At 38.4% G+C, this 16,175-nt stretch overlaps 1 protein-coding gene and 1 long non-coding RNA gene across 2 annotated transcripts in view; one reads left to right on the forward strand and one right to left on the reverse strand.

The window, feature by feature from the left end:
* Positions 1-715: 715 nt before the first annotated feature.
* On the reverse strand, positions 716-5,949 carry LOC307049891. The gene is made up of 3 exons (XR_013810769.1): positions 5,838-5,949; positions 4,724-4,778; positions 716-744 (listed from the first exon to the last, which is right to left on the reverse strand). It is a non-coding gene; the product is annotated as an uncharacterized lncRNA (long non-coding RNA).
* A 1,773-nt stretch (positions 5,950-7,722) lies between these two features.
* Positions 7,723-16,175, forward strand: part of ARID4A (AT-rich interaction domain 4A) — a gene marked incomplete at its 5' end in the record, with an annotated part of 54,514 nt that continues 46,061 nt past the window's right edge. The window contains 5 exons of the mRNA XM_079699177.1: positions 7,723-7,732; positions 7,862-7,875; positions 9,533-9,643; positions 11,470-11,535; positions 12,554-12,644. Of these exons, the coding sequence (XP_079555303.1) occupies positions 7,723-7,732; positions 7,862-7,875; positions 9,533-9,643; positions 11,470-11,535; positions 12,554-12,644 (292 nt within the window). The remainder of the gene's footprint in view (positions 7,733-7,861; positions 7,876-9,532; positions 9,644-11,469; positions 11,536-12,553; positions 12,645-16,175) is intronic.

Here is a 16,175-nt window from a genome sequence, read left to right on the forward strand (position 1 = left end):
GCAAAAAAACAGAAAATACTGTATGTACATAGATGATAATTACAGCACAATATTTAAGAACTAGAAAGAAACCTAAATGGTCAAGCAATAGGAAAATAAAGTCAGAGATAACACAGTTTGATGGAATATTTTCAGACATTAAAATTACTGTGGAGGACTTCCCTGGTGGTGCAGTGGTTAAGAATCCGCCTGCCAATGCAGGGGACATGGGTTCGAGTTCTGGACTGGGAAGATCCCACATGCCGCAGAGCAACTAAGCCTGTGTGCCACAACTACGGAGCCTGCGCTCTAGAGCCCGCGAGCCACAACTACTGAAGCCCACGTGCCTAGAGCCCGTGCTCCACAACAAGAAAAGCCACAGCAATGAGAAGGCCATGCACCACAACAGAGTAGCCCCCGCTCGCCGCAACTAGACAGCCCGCATAGAGCAATGAAGACCGAATGCAGCCAAAAATAAATAAATTAATTAAAAAAATTTACTGTGAAGACCATGCAGTCACATTGAATGCCTATTACAACGTTAAGTAACAGAGAAAAATTAAAATTTCTCTAAGTCTAAAGAAAGAATATGCATACAGACAAGGAAAAAGAAAATTTTAAAAATCCAATGTTAGGGTGGGATTAGAAGTAAGTTTTTGTTTGTTTAATTCCATTTTGATTTGTAAAATCTGAAAACAAAACAAAAAATAACCTTCATTTTCTGCTCATATCCCAGCTTTCAAGGCCCTCTGGAAGTTCCCAAACCTATAAAAGACAAGCACTCTACATAATTCTGATGTGCAGCTAATTCTAGAAACCTTGACAAGCTAGCTTCACACAACTTTCCCAATGTAATCTTTAATCAGTCATCCTCTCGAAACTGGTTTACTTACTGTCCCAAACATAGCTTTTCTTATATATTGGGTTGGCCAAGAAGTTGCTTCAGTTTTAAGTAACAATAAAAGACACACTTTTCATTTTCGCCAAGAATTTTATTGAATAATGTATTCACTAACTGAACAAACTTTTTGGCCAACCCAAATAACTGCATCCTTGCTCACAACCTACATCCACTTAGAATGACTTCCCTTCTTCTAATTTTACATATTACATATCATTAACCTTGAAAAGCCTTCAATGATGGCTAAATAAATTTCTTTCTGTTCTGTATTATAAAACAATTTGTTTTTAAAAACAATTAGATCCAATTGTACACTGAACTTTGACACATCTATTTTTCTCGTGTGCCATGATTTAAATCTTTAAAATGTTAAACCAATCTAAATTGATGGAATCTTTTGAAATAACTATATTAACACCCACATGTTTAATTATGGTTTTCTTTTTATTGACAGTAAGCTTCTGAAGACAGATCCTAGTAGGAATGCCACTAGGTAATCTACCAAATCCTAAAATTATGCTCTTGTTTGCATTATATATGAAGGAAAACCAGTTATCTATGACTCCATGTGGCCATAAAATAAGCAGTGACATCTACTAGGGCAAAAGACCATACAGAGATTACAAAGGTTGCTTTGGTTGCAAATAAGCAAATTTAGTAACTTTCCAAAAAATAACAAAACCATTAGGAAAGCAGCTACATTCAACACAACAATCTGTTCTGCTTTTCAACATACACAGACATTTACAGAAATAATTGTACAGTGGAACAAATTCTATCATTTTTAAAAAGAGATATACATGTAAAGGTAACATGGCCAATCTCGATTACTAAAGAATAGTTAAGTAAAATTGCATACCAGAAATACAATTTCAACAGAGAGCAGATCCAAGTCATTTAAAAACTGGAACACTTTCCTTCATTATTCCACAAAGCAAGGCTTCCTCTAGAAGACAAAGACTTTTTAAAGTTTTGAGTATGTTATATAGCCCACACACTCAGAACAGTCCATTTTGCTTCACTGCTGAACACTTTTCCTGATGAGATCTTTATATGTCAAGTATTTTACCATGGGTTAAAGAAAAAAAAATCATGAAAATGTTTACAGTGTTCTGTGATTAAAAATCCAGAAATGGGAACCATATGAATGGGTAAAAAAAAATTCATAGGGATGTTCTAATTTTGAGATTTCAGTCTAAGATACCATGACAGGAAGCTAATTTCATGCCCTCATTTGAATCCTTGACCAAATAAATAAAACATTCTGCTTTCAAAATAGCTTTTTTTCATAAAAACAGTATTAAAAATTTGACCATTTTGATTTTGTAGAAACATTATTCTACTAGTTTGGGCTCGTTAAAATAGGTTACAAAAACCAATTTTATCAAAATTAATTTTCATTCATTTATTCCTAAGAGATGATTTGAGTGTTCAATTAATATTCATCTATAGTTGCCCTCCGCTAAGGTATAAGAAAATCTTAAAAAAAAAAAAAAAGAATTGAGGAAAAAAGTCAAGAATAACTATTCTCAATGAGTTCTCTAAACCTACATTATATTAGCAATTAGAAATCAAGTCAGTACTGGGACTTCCCTGGTGGAGCAGTTGTTGAAGAGTCTGCCTGCCAAGGCAGGGGACACAGGTTCAATCCCTGGTCTGGGGGAATCCCTCATGCTGTGGAGCAACTGAGCCTGTATTCCACAACTACTGAGCCTGTGCTCTGGAGCCCTCGTGCTACATACAACTACTGAAGCCCTTGAGCCTAGAGCCCATGCTCCGCAACAAGAGAAGCCACCGCAATGAGAAGCCCGCGCGCTGCAATGAAGAGTGGCCCCTGCTCGCCGCAAGTAGAGAAAGCCTGCGTGCAGCAACGAAGACCCAATGCAGACAAAATAAAAAAAAAAAAAAGTTCGCTCCCTTCAAAAAAAAAAAAAAAAGAAAGAAATCAACTCAGTATTAAATCAAGTATTTGGAACATTAAAAAAAATTTCAAAGTTAAGACAGCATTTGTGGAATATCATGAATTTTCAGAAGAGAACTGCTGTTAAAGAAAACATAAGTTAGCTTATTTCACATATTTTGTATATAAAAGTACATAAGGATTCATAAGAAACAGTGACAGAGCACATATCATGTATCAGGTAAGGAAACATAAGAGTGATTAAAACAGCAATTGCTACCCTCTGGGAGTAAAGTCTCAAACTGGGGAAGAGCCCAACAAATGCAAAGTAAATGTGATGAGAGAGGCATGTAAAGGGTCCTATGAGAATACAAAAGCACCTTGAGAACGCACATAAAGATGGAAAACTTTAAGCCAGGCTACAAGGAAACAATAGTTAAACTCAACTAACTCTACCGTAAAAAACAATTTGTTTTTAGTATCCTCTAAGTGTCACTTCTGCATAGCAAAATGTTTCACTGTACAAACGCCTAACTATTCTAGAGCAAAATATAAATTAATTTTAAGAAATTACTCTTAAGGTCCAAAAAAATTCTCAAGTTTATTTTACTATATGTGTGACTTGAAAGGCTGATAATTTTACCTGAATAAACAGAGATCCAGGATAAAACGCTCAAAAATAAAGCTAAATTAAATTTTTAAAATGGGGGTTGGGAGGGAGGAGAGTAATAAAAGGAAAAAGGATAACAAAAAAAAGCAAAAGCTTTCTGATGAACCATGGTATAATCTCTTTGGCCATGTATTTCCACTTCTAGAAATTTATTCTAGAGAAATAATCAGGCATGTGAGGGAATATCAAGATGCCTAGAAATTTTAGGTATAGATGTCAGTTCTCAGAGAAAATCTTTTGTAAAACATGCACAAGGATATTCAGACATATTACTGCCATTATAAAAATTAAGAGATCTGGTTACATAAAATACAGTTCATCTATCCTACAGGACACTATGCAGCCATGAAAAACGTGCAGCATGTTCCCAATATTTTCCAAAAAGGAAAAAAAACCAAGTGACAAAACGAGCATGACTAGAATGATCTCTATTTTGTAAAACAAAACAAGCGAAAGAGAAACCCCTCTGAATAACATATAGGTACAGTACAAACTGCAATCACCTTTTGGTGGTGGTGAGAGATTTTGTTTTCTTCTTTTGGCTTTTTGGTAATTTCCAAATGCCCACTGACGTACTTTATTTGGATCAGATAATAACCGTTTTAAGCCGGGTAGTGGAATTATAGGTGATCACCCCCCGCTCCGACCCGGGAAGTTAAATAGTATTTACATGTCCTATAATTTCCTTAAGAAAAAAAAATCGCTTAACTTCTAAACTCTTACTGAAATATCTTTTCTACATGCCAAATTTTTTTTTTTTTTTTTTTTTTTTTTTTTGCAGTACGCGGGCCTCTCACTGTTGTGGCCCCTCCCATTGCGGAGCACAGGCTCCGGACGCGCAGGCTCAACGGCCATGGCTCACGGGCCCAGCCGCTCCGCAGCATGTGGGATCTTCCCGGACTGGGGCACGAACCCATGTCCCCTGCATCGGCAGGCGGACTCTCAACCACTGCGCCACCAGGGAAGCCCTACATGCCAAATTTTTAAATATTGAGAAAAAAAATCATGAAAATGTCCACATTATTCCTTGATAAAAATATTAAATACTTAAAAATCTAGAAATGGGACCAGCATGAATGGGTAAACAAATTTGTAAGTATGTCCTAATTTTGAGACTTCATTCTAAAGTATCATATCAGGAAGTTAATCACAGACTCATTTGAACCCTTGACCAAACAAAGACTTTTCAACTACCATTCTTCCATCTTGCTATTTATGGCTCTACTTACTGGTCTCCCTAATTCTAAAGATTTTTACAGACATTAGAACTCACCTCAGTAATACTTCCGGATGTTTGTCACTTAACTGTCCTCTTTTCTTCAGACCAACTGCCAAAAAAACCCCAACAAATCATTAAATCACTCGATCATTTTCTAGTCTGGAGCCCCACCAATACAGCAATAGGGTTCAAAGCAGAAGTATTATGAGGATAATTTTAAGCAGCTATTCATATCAGTGACTAGGTCACTCAGCAGAAATACTAACATGCATTTCATTTTCTTAACAAGTAATTCTGAAAAAATCAGTTACGAATGAAAAATCGATGCAGCCTTAGTTAAGATGTCCTCTTAACGAGTAAGTTTAGTCAACGTGGATTACCGTCGATATTTTACATTTTCTTAATTATTTCATTCTTTAAAACAACTTGTCAATCAATACTCTATTTCCACCATTTCAAATGTGGTTTTGTTTTCTTTAACAGAACACAAGATCGTGCTAAGGGAACGAGATCAAGAGCTGCCCCGAACAAAATCCTATCAGGGAGGTACTTTTATTTTTATCTAAGGTGTTTTCCGTCCCTGCAAAACCACTGCTCGCTCCTTTCAAAAAGCAGCCTAAGCCTCGTGCAGCGTGGCACAGCTACTTGTCTAAGGCCAGAGCGGCAGCGTCTGTGCTAGCTAGGGAATTCCTCAGCACCCCAAGCCCAGCATTTCCTTCAGTTTCCTCACTGCTTAAACGCGTGACGAGCACGCGGAAACCCCTCCCCACGCAGGACCGGTTTGCCTCAGAACCCTGCCCACCCTGTCTTAATTAAGGAGGAGCCCACAGCCGGTGGCCTTGGTCGCAGAACGTGACAAGCTGCCGAAATCCACTTCCAAAGGGAGGAAGCACTGCTCTGAGAGGGGCTGCATCCCGAACATCTCTCACACTCCCGAGTCCAAAGGATCAGTCCGGAGAAAAGAGATGTGCACGTCCCCTCCGCCTCTTTCTCTGGGGCCGCGAGAAAAGAAGCCTCGCCCCCTCTCAGCCCGCCCCCAGCTCCCCACCCAGCCGCAGGGAGAACTTACTCCGCTATGGCTGCCGAGCGGCCCCCTCACTTCCGGTGCCGGTGCCGCTAGATCTGCGCCATCCCCCAGTCCACCGGACAACTACCGCTTCCAACTGACCTTTCTCACAGATCGCTACTCTTCCGATCTTCACTAGGTGCTGTCCTGGAGGGAACGGTGGATGGTTGCGGCAGTTAAATGAATCCACGGGATGAAGATTCCACTCTCGTCTCGCCAGAAACATAAAATGCGGTAGACCTGCAGCCACCGCTGCCCAGACAAAATGGCGCCGAGAAACTGGTTCAGCGCAGGCGCTTTGGAAAGACCCTGCCCCGCCCCCGTGCAAGTCCTGGCCACAGCTCCGGGTTCGGTTTCCATGGGACACCCAACCGCCAATCCTCGTGCCGAACTGCTCTTCCTGACCCCTCAATTGACCAATCAGTGCTCAGTTAAGTACATCCGGAGTCGTCTTTACCAATCACTTTTCAGGACTTGCTTACTCAATACCTGATTCTCCAGTAACGTTAGTCTTCGGAGGCAGCCAGTCATAAGTGGCAGATGTCCTACCTGCTGTTTTTCGCACCAATCCGTGAAGTTTCAGAGCTACATCCAATGAGGACGGCAGGTAGCGAGCTCCAATCCGAAACTCTTCGGCGTCATGAGCAGCCAATAGGAGTTCGTGTATAAGCGAGTCTGCTCAACAGCTTGTTATTTGGTGGATTGTGGCAGTAAATCGGGCGAGTGGGGAACCGGGCGCAGGAACTGCCGCCGCGGCCGGGAGTGGTGCTGCCCGGACTGGGGCCCACGGGGGTCAGTGGGGCGGAGGACTCGGGGGCTGACAGCGCGCACTTCACCCGCAGTTGGTAGGTGGGGAGAAGAGAAGCGGGGGATACTGAATGGACGAAGCGGCACTAGCAGCTGGTGCTGCTGCCCGGGGTCCCGGTGCAGTTGGAAGCTTTGGAGGTGGGGTGGGGGAATGCTTGGCAAGCGGGGCGGCGAGCGCAGGGGAAGGGGCAAGTCGTGGAGCAGCGGCAGCAACTGCGGGAACAGCCGCCGCAGCTGCCTCCTCGGCCGCTTCCCCGGGTTCCCCGGGAAAATGGCTGTGGGCTGGCCGCGCCGCTAAGTTTGCTTCCGCGAGGCGAGGAGCAGGCTGCTTGGGGCAGCCGGCCCCCAACTCTGCGGCGCGTCCTCCCCCGTGGAGTCCGTGGTTGGACCTGAGGGACTGGGGGCTGGTACCGCTCTGGGATGTACAAAAAGTTGAGGCGGGCGCGGGGAGGAGGCGGCGGCTGCCGCTGTGCGGCTCCCCTCCCCTCCCACACCCTGTCCGGGCCACCTCCCCTCCTTCTCTCCGCCCCCCCAGCCTTCTTCCCTTCGCTGGTCTTCCCTCCGTCGCGCGCCTCGGGGCTGAAGGCCACGGCCCCTGCCCCTTCGGGTGAAGAAGTGCTTCTCCTTTCTGATATGGTGCAGAGCAGAGGAAGGAGAGCAATGGCGCCGTGACACTCCGCTGCCGCCACCGCGGGCCCGGGGTGGGCGGAGGGGGCCGATCGGCGGAGGCGGGGCGCGGGCCGAAGTCGGGGTATCCGAGGGGCGGCTGAGCCAAGGCTCGGTGACCGCGCCTCTGGGGGGCCCGGGGAAGCCCAAACGGCGCCCTGCCCTTCTCCAGAGCGACCCGTCCTGGGGCTCTGAGTTGAGCATTCCGGGTCAAAGTGGCGAGCGAGGCGGGGGCGCGGTGGGCCGCTGGCGAACTCCGCGGCGGAACCCACTGCCCTTTGGCGCCCGTGGGGTTCTTGCCACCCCCTCGGCTCCTGCGTTCTGGCTGCCCTCGGAGGGGATCTTATCCCTTCCCTGGTGAGGGTTCTGCCCCTCCCCGCTGGCGTTTGTTTACTTTCTTTCCCTGGGTCGCTCCCCTCGTTGACTGATTCTGTGCCTGTCTTTCCCCTCCCCTTGGTTCCAGCGACGGAGAAGATAGCTCGTTGAGCTGGAACCCCACAGATCACCAGTGAAAATGAAGGTAAGTAGAGTCGACGCTGCTCGGAACCTCGTGCCCTGGACACTGACTGTCGTGAGGCCAGTGCTATGGAATGTCATTTTTTTTTGCTACTCAGAATTGATCCGTCTGCTAAGCAGCGCTTTCTGAAAATGAGGACGTGTTGAATGGGTGAGAGATGATCATTGTGTCTAAATGCGGTCAGTTGGGCCCCTCTCCGAAGCAGTTAGCACTTTGGAAAGGCTGCTGCAGCCTTTCCATTGTTGTCCATTGGGCTAGTATTTTTAAACACTTCCTGTGTTGGCAGCGACCTTTGCAGAAGTAAAGCTTTTGTCCTGCTTTGGTTCTTTGGGGGATTTTTTGATTTTTTTTTTTTTCTTCCCCAGTGCCAATGCGATTTTCTAAGGAAGGAATGTGTGGATTGTGTAAGGGAGATACCATTTCTTCTGGGGATAAAGTGAAATTTTGTGGGTAAAATATTTGAAGGTGAACTAAAACTAAGTATTATTATATATTATTATTATAACTAATAATACTTAATTTTAGTTCAGTCCTTATAGTAAATATTTTAAATGTATATCCAACCTAAAAAAAATTCTCCTGAAGACAACTAATATTGCAAACATCATATGTGATGTTTAAAGGGAAAGGAAGGTATAACATCCTGCAGTTCTGTGGCATTGAATGTTTCAGGTCAGATATTTATTTGCAAAAAGTATTTCTCTTCAATTTGCGTTATTCATAAATGCACTAACTTTAAACTTGATTCCTTACTCATTTACTGTTTCAGTGTATTAAGCTCTGAAATACAAGATTTTCCCAAACTTCCTCTTGCTTTCCTATTTCCTTGAAGTGACAGTGTACCTTCTTTAATGTTAGTTGGGAAAACTTAATGAAAAATCATTTTCTACTTGAAAGTATTTCTCTAAAGTGTACACTGTCACCTTTGCACTTAGCATTGTTGAGTTGAGCTTGTATGAATATACTTAACTTTTGGAAAATATTCGTAAAATGACAGATTGAGATAGCAATCATTCTATTACTGTCAAGATTAAAATGAATGGTGGAGTGAAATTTCTCACATCTTTCCATGTATCATTCTGATCACGGTCATTTGCTAAAAGTAGATATTTCTTTGTGAAACTTTTTTTTTTAAATATACCAAGAAGATTAGTGTTGATAAACTAGATACGGCTACCCTCAGTTCACATCTCTGCATTCATCAGTTAATTTAGATTTAAAGCTTTAAAATGCAGCATTTAGCCAATGATTTTTCTAAATAATGCTCTCCTTATCAAATGGGTTGGCTTCATTTATTATCTGTACAGTTATTGTGTATCCAAAAACAGTTGCCTTTATGTAGCTATATTAATAAACATTTAATTATGTATTTGTTAGTGTTCATTTTAATAGCAATATTTCTTTTAATTTGAAAACAAAATTTCAGGAGGCCATAACTGACTAACTTAAAGTTTTATGAGACACTTAAAATAAATATACCTTTTCTGGATTTTTAAATTTTTTCGTTTCTTAAATATATCATAAAACTGTTGAATCATTTTGTACCTGAATGAAAAAACATTATATTTCCTACTTATACTTTCTAGTTACAATTTAAATTGTTTTATGTTTTCAGGATATAGTTTATAAAGTAAAGGATTGCTAATAAAGTATTTGCTTTAGGGGTATTTTTCAAATTATCAATGATATTAATAAGCAAATAATGTTAATGTTCTTATTACTTGAAATACAGAACCTTTTGATGAGACTTGGGGTTGGAGTAGGGGAAAATAGTAGTGACATTCATATTGTATGTTCCTTTCATCAGGCGGCGGATGAGCCTGCCTACCTGACAGTGGGAACTGATGTCAGTGCCAAGTACCGAGGTGCCTTCTGTGAGGCAAAAATTAAGACTGTGAAAAGGCTGGTAAAAGTTAAGGTAATTTTTTTTAATGCAACAGCTTTCTTAACTCGATTGAAGAGAATTAGGGATGGAATTAGGAGACTACAAATCAACATTTTATTTATTGAACTATTACTTCACTTCGTGAATCATTACTATGTGAAAGCACTGTTATATACAAAACTATAGGAAAAGCACGTTAAGAATTGGGAATAAAGAACTCAAGATGAGAAATTATTCCAAGTGCTTCCACGAAATACCATACTCATGATACTTCCCATCATTTGGATCTTTCCTGTTTGCGGTAGCATGCTTACTTAGGCTATAAGCTATTTTCTCTCCTTTCATATTATTCAGGTAGCGATGATTTCAAGTGATTAGAAAAAACAATAGATTACTACAAACAAAACAGTGGGAATTATCATTTCAAGACAGCGATAAAAATGACTTAAGAATTTTATCTTAAGATAATTTTAAGATGCTTTTGTGACCAGAAAAAAAAGTTATTGATTGCTGTACAATATTTGGAAGTACAGAAAAGTACTGAAGGATTAAAAGCATCTTAATCCTTGTTATTATTATCATTGGATCATTCTGTACTTTCAGTTTTGCAATTTGCTTTTCACTTACATATGTGATCCTTTCCTACAAAAATTAAGCACCCTGGAAGGAGGAAATGTTTGCCTTGTTCTGTTCGCAATACCTAGACCGGTGCCTTATAAACAGGGGGTGCTCAGAATGTGTTGAATGAATAAGTGAACAGTGGACCCAGGACCAGCAGCATCAGTCTCACCTGAGAACTGGTTTAAAATGCAAATTCTCAGGCCCCCACCCCAGACAAACTGAGTCAGAAACGCTGAGGATGGGGTCCTATGATTGTGTTATAACAAGCCCTTCAGGTGTTTCTGATGAATGTTGAAGTTTGAGAACCATTAAGCTAGAGGAGTGTGATTTGTGTGGTAGACAAATAGATTTGTCTATGATTATTATAAACTTTCTGTTTAAACTTCCATCTGCTGGTGAAACTTTTCTTCGAGTATTCTTAGGATATCATTTGACATTCATTTCTTCCTTGTTTCATATAGCCTTTTTACTATGTCAGCTATACAGGATTTCCTTACTAAATATTTACTTGGAATTCTTTGAGAATTTTAACGTTTTGTTAATATTGTGGCTCTTTGTAGATTAAATAATTTAATTTAAAATCAATACAATGATTGTCTGGGGAGGTCTTATACATAAGTAACCTAGAATTTGAAGTTTCCCGTTATTTGGGTACATGCTCCCTTTCCGTCTCCCTCTCCCATTCTCCCTCTCTCTTAATAGAGCAAGTTACCTTATATATGTGGGAGGATCTGTAGTAGAAGGGAGCACTTATTTATGACTGAATTGCATACCAGATTATTATTTAGGTTTATTTTATAAAGGACCAGAAGACTTCTGGTTTTAATTTGTTTACCTTGCATGTAGGCAATAAAGTTTGATGCTGTTTTTTTTTAAATATACTTGGTGACAGAACCTTTGTGACTAGTTGATAAAAAGCAATGAAGGCAATTTTAAGGTTTTACAATAATTACTACAGATTATAAACCTTCTATAGTTAATTCAGCAAACATTTATTAAGTGCCTGTAATGTGTATTGACACTTGCTAACTGCTGGGGATATAGTGAGGAGGACTCTAGCCCTCAAGGAGTTCACAGTTAATGAGAGAGACAATAAACATAAATACAATGGAATAAGTATTATACCAGAGGTAACCACAGGATGCTAAGAAAGTATAAAGACATTTTTGTTACAGTATTACCATAAATGTACTGTTTTAAAAGTAACATGGAAACTATTGTGCAAAAATGTTTTTTAGGTACTCCTGAAACAGGATAATACTACACAATTGGTGCAAGATGACCAAGTAAAGGGTCCTTTAAGAGTACGTATTTTGTACAGTTTACAATCTGAAATGATGAATCGTAAATTCATACAGTGATTTGTTGGATTTTATATTTGTAGATACACTTTTAAAATGTTAAAAAATGTTAATCAGAAAACAAAAATACAAATAAGGTGTTGTAGAGTTAGTATAAATTATGATATTACAATGGCTGTTTCGTTAGTTAAAGAATGTTAAACATCTTACAGAAGGGTAATTTAATATATGTGAACATGAGTTTCAGCTACCTTTTGTTTTGAATTCTTGGACTGAATACTACATTTTGTTTTTCATATGGTTGCCACAGATGTTTAGCTTGATAAGTGTAATATACCAGTATCATAAGTCTGAATCTTCTGTTTTTCTAACTTACCAAGTAAACTATGTTGACTTAATAGTTCAATTTAATGAATACCTACATTATGTTTTCCATCCATTTCTGGCCATTTGTTTATGTTACAAATCTTTGTTATGTCAGAGTACCACTTCGGTTAATATCTGATATACAAAGGTCTGGAAGCTGAAAGGTCATCTGGTCCATCCCTCTCTCTCCAGGTGAACCTTTATCTAAAAGGTCCCTTAAATACAAATGCTGAATCCAATATTCAATATTTACATGAAAGAAAATTGAAGCTGTTTTTGCTGTCCTATGGTTTTTTGGTTCTTACATTCCACAATTTTCTTGAAGGCAGTATCATGTAGTAAAAAAAGCTCTGAAATGAGACTTGAAAGACTGGGTTCTCATCCTGGACTCTTTGCAAATTATTCTCTCTTCCTAAACCACAATTTTCAACATGTAAAATAGGGGTAATAATAGCTATCTTACTTAAGCCTAAGCATTTTGAGACTTGAATTGCATGGTAAATGTATGAACACTATAAATGATAAAGATCTAAGCCAATGTAAGGTAGAATTACCATAAACAGATACATTTTTTTAACCCAGGTCATATAGTTGGTATGAGTGATTTGGTTTGTTTGTTTAAATTTGGTGATGAAATTTGGATTTTTTGTTTTAGGTTGGAGCCATTGTTGAAACAAGGACATCTGATGGATCCTTTCAGGAAGCTGTTATCAGCAAGTTGACAGATGCTAGTTGGTATACTGTGGGTAGGTAGTTAGGTAATTTAATATAGAGGATTTAATTTGTGGGTTTCGTATCTATCTCTCTGTTTTGTAAATTCATTGAATCATTACCTTGGCAGAGAAATATGTATTCTTTCCTGTCAGTTTACTTGATATTGATAGCTAAAATTTTAATGACACCCTGATGGTAAGAAAAAAAACCTAATTATCTCTTTATAGTAACTTGGCCACTTATGGCTATTTCATCCAAGAATGTACTTCTTTTTTAGGTTATCTTGATATTTCCCTTCAAGAAAGTTAAATTATATGGTTATTTTTCTTCCGTTAGAAAAGTCAATACAACTTAGTATTGTGAGTTTTCAGACTTTTAAACTTTTTCTGGAATTACAATTAAAATTGCATAGTTGCAGTCTTTTATTGTATTGCTGCCTATTTTATATAAAGGTACTATAGATATTACCACAGAATTTACAAACTAAAAAAATTTGGGCCAGAGTAGATTCAAGCCTAGGTGATCATAGCTTAATTTTTGATTTTCAATGCAGCCAGGACTCTCTTAGTAACACCTTTCACAAAAGATATATATGCTGCTAATGTGAATTCATTCTTAACATTTCATGCATAAGCTTATACTGGCTTTAAAAAACTTTACTGTAGTGAGTAGCAACAAGTGTCACAGTGCAGGTAAATGAAAACCTAAATGTAGTACTTATATTGTTCCTGTCATTATGTTGATGAGAATAGCAATAATTAAGATTTCCAAGTCTCCTCTGATTACTTTCAGACTACACAGTCCTGTGGATAACATCCAATCGTTGGCTTTACACTGAACGTCTATAGCATTATTTGGTTTTTACATTTATGTCTTGGTATAACAGATGTAATTATAGTGTTGTGGTTTCCTTGCAGAAGGTAAAGAAATGACCCTTTAGGTTTATTTTTAGTTTACTTGATTTGTTGCCTTGGGTAAACATCATTCATCTGTAGTTGATGCTCAAAGCTGTGAAGAACACGCTTTGGTTGAAAATTGTACTTCCTGTGTCTTACTCTGTGGCTTCTATTAGTAGTAGCAATGTGCTGTATGTACCTAATATTTTCTAACCATTTTTATTCTTAGACCTCCTACAAGTTGGTGTTGGTTCACAATGGTGCTATTATTCTGAACTATATATTTTTAGGAGGCTTAATAGTGACTGTTGATAGTTGTTAGAGATTTAAAAACAAAGCTTAAAATTCACTCTTAGATTTTAAATGGATACAATTTTGCTATATTAAAGCAGTGGTAAAAATGACAGGAGTTGATGTGTGCAGAATCATGGGAAATAATATGATGCATGTTTGAATACTAACATGCATCCTATTTGGTGCCCAATATCAAGGTTACATTCACAATACTTGTGAAGTTTTACTGATGTAATGCTTACACTTCTGCAGCAGCAGTACTTTTCAGGTTTTCACATTTTGGATTTTCTGCACCCCAGAATAATCCTTCAATTATGAATAGCAATCTCTGTCCTTTACATGAATGGCACTTTAGTATTGATGAAAACTAGTTGCTACTGAGCATTCTCTGTGGTGATTTTCTTTAATAGATAATAACAGAAGAAATTGTATAATTCTTGTTCTCAAAGAGCTTAGAATCTTAATTGCATATGGTTCATATATTAAGCACTAGTGTACATAAGAATCACTTGGTGCTCATTTGAAAAAACAAGGATTTGAGGACCCCAAATCTCTCTAATTTAGTACGTCTGGGATGGCAACCCAAGAATCTTTCTTTTTTATAAGCACATTGGCTGAATCTAATGAAGTTAGTACACACTTAGAAAAATGGACCACATTTGTAGAAACAGAGACTAGTTAGGGGAGAAGAATCCAAAATACTTAAGATTTTTGCATCTGTGTAATGAGAGACAGTGACCAAAAAATTTTAAGATGTTAAGAGGCACTATTCTCTTAAGTATACTCAGTATAGCACTCTGCTGTAAAGAATGTTTAGGTATTGAAGGATGTAGGCCACGTAAAGAATGATCCTTATTAAAAGATGGCAAAATAAAATGTGTAATCTCTCACAGGTCACGAACTTTCTATAATTTTCTTTAATTGAGTGACTACTTAATTGCTCTTTTCTGGAATTTTTATTGATTTCTAATTCCTAGCAAAGTGTTATATAGGTAGAATCAGAAAGTATTCAAAGTATTGTTAATGGTCTCGATGTTTTTTGATTTTAAAAGAACTTGAAATTATGTCAGGCTCTTAAAAATTAAACAAAAGGGGGTAACATACCGCTGATTTGGATTAAATAGGAGTTATAATTATCAGTGATCAAAAGTTATCTGAGGAACTGTTATTAACTCCTTATATAATATAGGTATTAATTTTTCACATTATAGCTGAATGACCAATTTTGAAAAAGATTATGGATCTAATATAACTCAAAAAAAATCTAATAATACCTTGCTCTCCAATGTTGAACAATAAATAGCACCAGTTCATGGATTTTTAAGTTTTTTGAGACTTTGAAATATTTCCCCTTCCTATCATAAAACAATGCTTCCTAGCAGTTTATTCATTTGGCAGTTCTTTTCCTTGCATTAAAGATAAGGAACCTGTAATGTATGGAAGTGTATTGCTATCTGTCCAGCCATTCAGAAGATACCAAAATTGGGATTAGAATTCATATCTCCACTTGAATGTTGTCTTTAATTCCTGACAAATATAACTTGTCAGTAAGACATTCTAAAACTGTTCTTCTTTTGCTTCGTTAGAATATGAAAATAACACATTGTATTTGAAAAATAAGAAAAATGTAAAGGAGAAAGTTGCTTTTAATTTAAATAATTTATATATAAATGTATGTAAACACATCATACATCAAGTTTAACAGTAAAATCTTTTCAATCACTGATATATTTTTGTGACATGCTTTTTAAGTTTCTGGATTTTTTTCATATCTTCTTCTTATTTTGCACATCAGTTTTATCAGATCTCATGCAAATTCTAAGTTAAAGGAGTAGAGGAGGGTTACATTAACCTGGTGACTGGCCTGACTTTTGTAGAATGTGCTGTAGGCTTATAAGGCTTTGAATTTGATTAGAACTGCATATGACGAATGTTGTTATAACCAGAATCAACCAGAAAATGTTTTCAAATCCAAGTGGTTATTCCCCTGACTAGAAAATCATTCATTAAGAAAAAAAGTACTAAGTAACAAGTCTGTCTAGTCCTGTGATAGGCTTTAACCCATTGTTTAAATAGCCTTCTGTAAGACTTAACATTCTCATGATATTTTGTTAACATAATTATACATTTGAATGTTAATTTCTTAAATTTCCAGATTCCTGAAGTTTTTGATCTTAGCTGCTGAGGGGCTTCTATAGTTATCACAGATGATTTTATGAGCAACAGAACTATTGGTTTTACCTAGGGTATGCATATATTTTTAATTTTATTTTTATTTTTTTTTTTTTTTGCGGTATGCGGGCCTCTCACTGCTGCGGCCTCCCCCGTTGCGGAGCACAGGCTCCGGACGCGCAGGCCCAGCAGCCATGGCTC

This window comes from Hyperoodon ampullatus, assembly GCF_949752795.1.
Source record: "Hyperoodon ampullatus genome assembly, chromosome: 3".
Classification (NCBI taxonomy): domain Eukaryota; kingdom Metazoa; phylum Chordata; class Mammalia; order Artiodactyla; family Ziphiidae; genus Hyperoodon; species Hyperoodon ampullatus.